Source organism: Microtus pennsylvanicus, chromosome 11 (assembly GCF_037038515.1).
Source record: "Microtus pennsylvanicus isolate mMicPen1 chromosome 11, mMicPen1.hap1, whole genome shotgun sequence".
In the NCBI taxonomy this organism is placed as follows: Eukaryota; Metazoa; Chordata; class Mammalia; order Rodentia; family Cricetidae; genus Microtus; species Microtus pennsylvanicus.
In genome coordinates this window covers 44,730,190-44,737,806 of record NC_134589.1, presented here as the reverse complement: position 1 = coordinate 44,737,806, position 7,617 = coordinate 44,730,190, and the positions used below count along the sequence as shown (strand labels likewise).

Below are 7,617 nucleotides of genomic sequence, written 5' to 3'. Positions count from 1 at the left end.
TTGCTCTCTGACCGTACTACAAGACAAGCCAGAAATAAAAGTCTTCCCCAGTCTTTGCTTCTGACTCAGCCCAGCTCTGTCTGCAGACGGGGGGAGCACGAGAGAGGTAAGGGAAATGCTGGGCTCAATCCAAACCCCAACCCATAATCCGTACCAGCCTCATGGTGGTAGCTCAAGGTTACTTGCTGCATCCGATCTGCTCCTCCTTTCTGGATTCTTCTGGGATGGTCATGCTAAACCTTAGTGTCAACTCTGGTTGCCCACAGATTAGCAGCAGGTGCCCTTACTCGGGGTTCTTAAAACTCACTCAATCCACCATTACTATTCTCCTGAAAGCCTGTCTGCGCTCTTGCCCAGAAGCAAACGTAGCATTCTATCTGGGGACAGGAGACAGAAATAGAACCCAGACGCACCAGAGGGTCTGTGAGCAGAACAGGCATGTTCCCTGTGACAACTAGAGCACCGCCTCGGGCGTGGCCAGGCTACCCAGCTGGTCCTGTGTACAAGAATCTGCATGCTTCCTTCCTTGCTTCCTTCCTCTCAGTTCCTCCCTCACCATCTTACCTGGGGGCAGGTAATAAAGCAGGAGGAGGGAGATGGATGGACTGGGAGGGCGGGGAGCCACGTGGTGTCATAAAGCCCGGCTAGAGAGGTCCTGTCCAGAGAGTGTCCAGCCAGCGAGAGCCAACAGTCAGAGTGGACCAGCAGCCCTTTGGACCCGAAGCAGAAGCTGCAGGGCCAGGGCATAGGCCATGCTCCGAGGCACGCCAGGACTAGGCCTCAGGGAACTGAAGCGGAGTGAGGGTTCTGTGGAGGACTTGGGGCGCTCTTGCCCCAAGGCTGGCAGGAATTTTGGAGCGCTGAATCGCAGCCTGGATGAGGCAGAGGAGGCGGCAGACAGAAGGCGCGAGCGGCCCACCCGGTCCAAGGCGCGGCGCATGGCGGCCAACGTGCGGGAGCGTAAACGCATCCTGGATTACAACGAGGCGTTCAACGCACTGCGCCGGGCGCTGCAGCACGACCTGGGTGGCAAGCGGCTCTCCAAGATCGCCACGCTGCGCAGGGCCATACACCGCATCACTGCGCTCTCCCTGGTCCTGCGTGCCAGCCCGGCGCCCCGCTGGCCCTGCAGCCACCTGGAGTGTCATGGCCAGGCTTCTCAAGGCTCAGGCGCAGGGGACTCCGGCTTCAGTACTCCTCGGTCCGCGCCGCCGCCCCCAGCGCCTGGTCTCGTGCGCAGGGATGCCACCAACTCCTTAGTGCCGCCTGCACCGCGCTGCGCTTCGTGCTCCCCGCACGCGCACTTGGGGCGGCCCAGGGTGGTGGATGAAGGGCCCGGTTTGGCCCAGGCCTCCGGGGGAAGCTGGCGCCGATGTCCCGGGACTCCCCCTGTTGGACCGATTCCGTGGCGGTGGGGCTCCGGGATGGGCTATCAGCACTCCTGACTCGCCCCCCCCCCCCCCGAGGGAAACCAAGTTAGCTGGCAGAATGACGACTGCAAAAGTCTCCCTGGACAGAGCAAAACTGAATGGGGTGCGACTTGAGTGGCTGCCTTACCAGCGGGAAGGAACTCTGGGGGCCAGGGCAGCCTTCCCACACCCTAGCCTGGGGTGCTGAAGGAGTGAGATCTTAGGTTTGGACTTGGCCAACCTTTTCTTCCTGGAAAGTGGCCTCTGCTTTTCTATGCCTCTGAACCCTCTTTGCTCTTGCTGCATTTGGACAGTGGGACTCGTGGGATTTTGTGGTGGACAGCTGCTCTGATCTGAGGGCACATGCTGTGGCCCTCTTACCATGTCTGGGATGCTGTTGATCTGAGAGGCCTGAAAAACGACCAAATAAAAAGGAAAGTGTCTTGTCCATCTGCCACCAGGGCTCCACTGAGTTCAGTTACCTAGTGTGATAGGAAAGCCTGGGAACCTGAGGGTTACTTTGGAAGGGTGGGTAGGGACTGCAGCCCCCAGTAGGCATCCATGCACTGGTTTATAGCAAGACCGGGAATGGCTGGGCGCAATGAGATCGCGACCCCGGTAAAGAGCCATTAGAGAAATTCCTCCCTGTGCTAGAGGAAGTTAACGGGGCATCAGATGCTAAGGTCATTGTCAGCCTTACCTGTGAGTCTCCCTGCCGGACTGCTGTCTGCAGTGAGCCTCAGTCTAGGCTGCCTTGAGAAGAGAGCCTGCGCAAGTCGCAGGGAGGGGGAAGTTGAGGGCAAGGTCAAGGGGTCCGGTCAGGGACCCAGAGCGATAGGCCAATAGAGCGCCTGGCTTCCGTAGAGAGATAGACTAGGAATCCAGGAAGGATTTTGAGGAGTGGGTTGGGGAAGAGCGGTGGTCTTAGGCCAAAGCCAAGGGAGACACAGGGACACCTTTCCCTGAGAATTGTGGAGAGCTGGCCAGCTGTCTATAGGATGGGCTCCTGCGCTGGGTGCTAATTGCGGCAGGCACTCTTTGCTGGGCTGTTGCCACCTCTGAATGGAGGCTGGACAGATGCCACAGGCATGAATGGACACAGAGAATGAAGGTTTCTCAGCACAGTCGAGATGAAATTCAAGGTCACAACTTGAAGCCCTCTGCTTTCTGTGACGTCTTGTCTCCAGCCATAGCCTTAAGGCTCCTGTTTCCACAGCCAAGGTTGTGAAACAGTCCACGTGAAGGCTTCTGCTCTGGGCCTAGATAGGAGCGAAGCGTGAGACTCTAGCTTCAGTCCGGTCCCTAAGCGGATGGACGCAGGAAAAGGAACGAACCTGGACCTGTCTGGGATCGGCCTCCCTGCCACTTCACTTCTGATGTGGACAGTGATGCCACCTCCGGGAGGCGGCTTCCAGGAGTCGTTTGCAAACTGTTACTGGCAGCCCAGACAACGCTTTACCCTTGTTTTACCTTCAGGGAATTTTTCAATGGAAATAAGATAAATACATAGCAAATCCTATTTTTCTAAATTCTAAGATAATAAGATTTTCTCTCCCCCCCCCATCACATTCTTCACCTAAGGACATCGATGGCGCCCCCTGTGGGTGGGATTAGGATATGCATCACATGCAAGAGTTGAATGAACTCTGCCTGCCTTCTCCTAGCTCAGCAGTTGAGCGGCCTTGAGCAAACCACTTAACCTCTTTGTATAACGGCTACACAGTCAGTAGCTACACCACAAGCTGCTGTGCAGAGCAAATGAGACACGCTGAAAGCACTTGGCAGTGCTCAGCTCCGCCGTAAGCCCTGACTGGGGGCTATTTAATCAGTCTGTTCACAAGGTTGCCATAAGACACTGTGTTTTGGGAAGGTGTTTAGAAGCCGTGGAGTCTGCGACATAATCCCTCTTATTGCTTCATTAGGACTCTGTGTTTGAGTGCCGGTATGTTGATATGTATTCGCCTACCATGAAATCTTTTGGCACATTCTTGTTATATATGTATTTATGTAGATGTATGACTTCATGAATATGTGTGCGTGCGTGTGTGTGTACCAACCTAACAGGAGCTGCCTCCTCTCCCCAGTGCTTTAGGGAGAGCCTAAGCCAGAAGAGTCTCAATTATGTGTCTACATAAATTTTTTACAAAAATTTCTACAACTCTAGCATGAGTTTTGAAAAAAAATTGCTTCCCAAGATCATATCCATTCTCCTAGATGAGTGTTCCTATAAAAGAACAATAAATTAGAGATTTATTAGAGAGATGAAGCTTATCAACTAAGATCAGATGGGTTTGTCCAAACATAGGAGAGAGAGAGAGAGAGAATATAATGGTATGACTTAAAATGCATATTAAAAGCAAATTCCAGAAAGGGACCACACATTGCAATAGTGCTGCTGTGGCCAAAAGTTATAAAAACTGATATGGACAAAGAAATTTCTTATCTATGCAAGATTGTGGAAAACATCCCCCCAAAGAGTCTCTCAAGGGGATTTTTTAAAATATAATTTTTACATTATTATTAGCAGTAGAAGTATTGGTACTTTTAAAAGTTTGACTGAATTTTTTAAAAGTTTTATTCATATTACTTTTAATTATGTGGGGGGGTGTGAGCACATGAGCGCAGGTGCCCTTAGAATCCAGACGAGGTGCCAGATCCTCTGGAGTTGGAGCTGAGTGTGGTTGTGAGCGACCTAATATGAGTTCTGGGAGCTGAATTCTGCTCCTCTGCACCCTGGTCCTCTGCAAGAGGCACACACTCTCTCCAGCCCCCTGGTCCTCTGCAAGAGGCACACACTCTCTCCAGCCCCCTGGTCCTCTGCACGAGGCACACACACTCTCCAGGCCCCTGGTCCTCTGCAAGAGGCACACACTCTCTCCAGCCCCCTGGTCCTCTGCAAGAGGCACACACTCTCTCCAGCCCCCTGGTCCTCTGCACGAGGCACACACACTCTCCAGCCCCCTGGTCCTCTGCACGAGGCACACACACACTCCAGCCCCCTGGTGCCTAAAGAGACCAGAAGATCCACTATAACTAAAGTTACAAATGGTTGTGGACCACCGTGTGCACGCTGGGGGTTGAGCCCAGCTCCCCTGCAAGAGCAAAAGGGCTCTTAACAGTTAAAGCCTGTTAAATCCTGAGTGCTGGGATTAAAAGTGTGCACCACCATGCCCAGTTTTTACTATGTGTGTGTGTGTGTGTGTTGTTTTGTTTTTTGCTAGACCAGGAATTCTCCATCCTCCTGCCTCAGTCTCAGAAGTGCTGAGCTCACAAGCCTGTCAGAGGCAGAGAATACAAATGTCTCAGTACTTTTAGCGTCCTCACAGATCAGGAGGGCCCAGCAATCTACTTGTCCAGCGGAGACAGGGCTTAGTACTCTCCTCCTCGGGCAGGCTGGGTCACGTGAACAGGAGTGGGTCAGAGTTGAAAACTATTTAGGTCCCAATATCTTTATACTAAAATTCTGAAACCCCCATTTTTATATGGAGTAAGTTAAAACAAAAAAGAATTGTTAAGGATTAGGGAGATGGCTCAGTTGGTAAAGTCACGTGTTGCCAAACCTGAAAACCTAAGTTTGACCTCTGGAGCCTCCATAGTGGAAGAAGAGAAGCAACTCCTGCAAGTTTTCCTCTGACTTTCACATGTTCGCCATGGCACATACATGCATCCACCCCCAACAAAATAGACACATGGAATAAGAAGTTTTCTGTTTTGTTTTTTGAGACAGGGTTTCTCTGCATAACTATGGAGCCTGTCCTGGAACTCACTCTGTAGACCAGGCTGGCCTTGAACTCACAGAGCTCCACCTGCCTCTGCCTCCCAAGTGCTGGGATTAAAGGCGTGCAACTCCACTGCCCAGCTATAAGAATATTTTTTAAGAAAGGAAGAAAATGGGTGGGGGGAGATAGGAAAAAAACACCACACGTTAGAGACCTGGGAGATGCCTTAGTTAGTGAATACCAGGGGATATGGGCTCAGCTTCCAGCACCCATGTAAACCAGGTGCGCACACCCTGTCACCCCAGCTCTGGGGAGGCAGAAACAGGAAGGGGCCCTATCTGGGACTACTGCGCACTATGCCACTGGCCAGGTTGGAGTCACCTGGGAATACCAAAACATCTGTCTACTTCTCTGCTCACCCCCATCTCTGGTCAGTCACCTATCAGTGTCAACCACTAGGTGGCACTGCAGATTCAGTATTTGACACTGGTCAACCTGACTTGGTGGTGCCGCGCCCGCCCCCCCACAGCCCATCAGGCCCCTGTCCTGCTCCTGCCCAAGACCACACTGGGGACATCTTGATTTCCTTTTTTCTTGTATCTTTTATTAAGTCAAAAAGGTCTCTTTATGTCTGATTCCCTCCAATATTTATTTACTTGAAATATTTCTTTTTACCCGCATATTTTTATTTAAATTAGTCATATTTCAAGTGTTCAGAGCCACAAGTTGCTTGGGTTAGGCTGGGCCTGGGTTCCTTTATCCAAGGGACAGTTCCCACATTGGAACCTGCCTCCTTTGTACCTGGGCACTTATGAGAGGAGCCCCATCACTGTCAGGGACCTCATTTCCTTGCCTTGGACGGCCTTTTCTATTTGAAAGGCATAAGCTTAGTTTCCCAAACTCCTAGGCAGGGTCACCCACCCAGTTCATTCCCTTCGCCTTCCTCCTGGCTTGAGATAGAGTCACTCCGAGGTCTGAGATGGACAGTGTCTGCCTAGAGGGCTGCCTTTGCAAATAACAATGCCTTTGCCTTACTGAATAAAAGTCCCCTTTTTATATGTATGTGCGTGAGGTGGAAAGCACGCGTGTGCGTGGGGATGGTCACGTCTGCTGCTGCACATCAGTTTGTGCTCGTGTTGCAGAGGCCAGAGGTTGACGGTGGGTGTCTTTCCCTTCTATATTAAGTCAGAGCTCTGTCTAACCCAGGATCTCACTAATCCACAAGCTGGGGGATCCCTGGTTCTGCCTCACTGCATTTTACCCACTACGCCTAACCCTTGAATAAAAAATTCAATTTATCGAACATGAAAATTCACCTTAATTCCTCAAAGAATTTCTAAACTTACTAGTTCCCAGGTGTGCTTTCAGTCTCCCAGGTGCCCCTTCAGGCGGGTCCCACACGTGACTCCTCCTCAGGTCTGGCATCCCTCCCTCCCTCCCTTCCTCTCTTCCTCCTGCCAGCTCTCTGTGAAGTCAACTCCCCTTCTACCTCTGCTAGGAGCAATATTTCTGAAATAAACTTGAAACCAACCAAAGTCATCCCCCTGCCCCTCCCTCTGTGATTGGTTTTGCTCCCCCCCCCCGCAGGCTAGTTTTGCCCCCACCCTGTGGCAGGTTTTGCCCCTCCCCAGGACATAGGCCAGGGAAAGCCGCCTGAAATGACGTTGAGATGAGAGTTTCTTCTATGAGCCTCTATTTCGGAATTATGAAAGCAACAGATTTGAACTTATGATCTCTGCGGTGCTTCCAACTCTGGTTTCCCACATCATGCATGACCCTGGACTTTTAAATGATTTCGTGTGCCCCATCGAAAGTGTGCTATACTTTCTCTGTGTACCCTTGGTGACTTTAGGTCACTCTGGTGAAACAAAACGAGGAGACAGGGAAGGGAAAGGAAACAAGATGAAGAGAATCAGGAGGAGAAACGGAGAAAGCACTAGAGGAAAGACAGGCAGAGCCTGGGTCACACTCAGAGCTGGCGTCTGTTAGAGAAATCCCAAGGGGGGCTCTGTCTACAGTTCAGCACCATAAGCCACAGAAGGCGTGAGACAGAGAGGCATTTACCCTACAGGCCCCTTCATGGCCCTTGGTGAGCTGTTTAGGAACCTAGGCTTAAGGTCCTACCGTCCGCCAGGGACCAACCACACAGGTCTCTTTCCCCAGATAAGTGTTGAGGGTGGCGGCCTGGGGAGATGATGGCCTATGTGGGAAAGGATGGGCCCAGGGCCCAGCACTTGCCCACAGATGATGGGACGAACAAGCCTGCTTAGTGGAGGAGAAGCAGGAGGCACTTGCTTTGGTGATCCCTGTCTTTTTCTCTATCTAAGCCCATTGCCCAGAGGAGCAGGTGTGGGACTGCAGAGGAAACCAGAGGCTGGTCCAAGTCCCTGTGGACTCTGCCGGGCTGGGCCGGGCCAGAGGCAAGATGCTGCTGGGGTGATTCTCTGGGGAGAAGGGAATTGAAAAAGAGAGGCATCTCCAAGGAGGGT

The 7,617-nt window shown here is 51.9% G+C and overlaps 1 protein-coding gene across 1 annotated transcript; it reads left to right on the top strand.

Moving 5' to 3' along the window:
• The first annotated feature begins 717 nt into the window (after window positions 1–717).
• Window positions 718–1,446, top strand: Bhlha9 (basic helix-loop-helix family member a9). The gene has a single exon (XM_075942328.1). It carries the CDS (start codon window positions 753–755, stop codon window positions 1,443–1,445), a length of 693 nt encoding a protein of 230 aa, XP_075798443.1. The 5' UTR covers window positions 718–752; the 3' UTR covers window position 1,446.
• The last annotated feature ends 6,171 nt before the right edge of the window (window positions 1,447–7,617 follow it).

Bases quoted from the DNA above. Each gene is read 5' to 3' on its own strand.
- Bhlha9 (XM_075942328.1), top strand. From the start codon at position 753: ATGCTCCGAGGCACGCCAGGACTAGGCCTCAGGGAACTGAAGCGGAGT.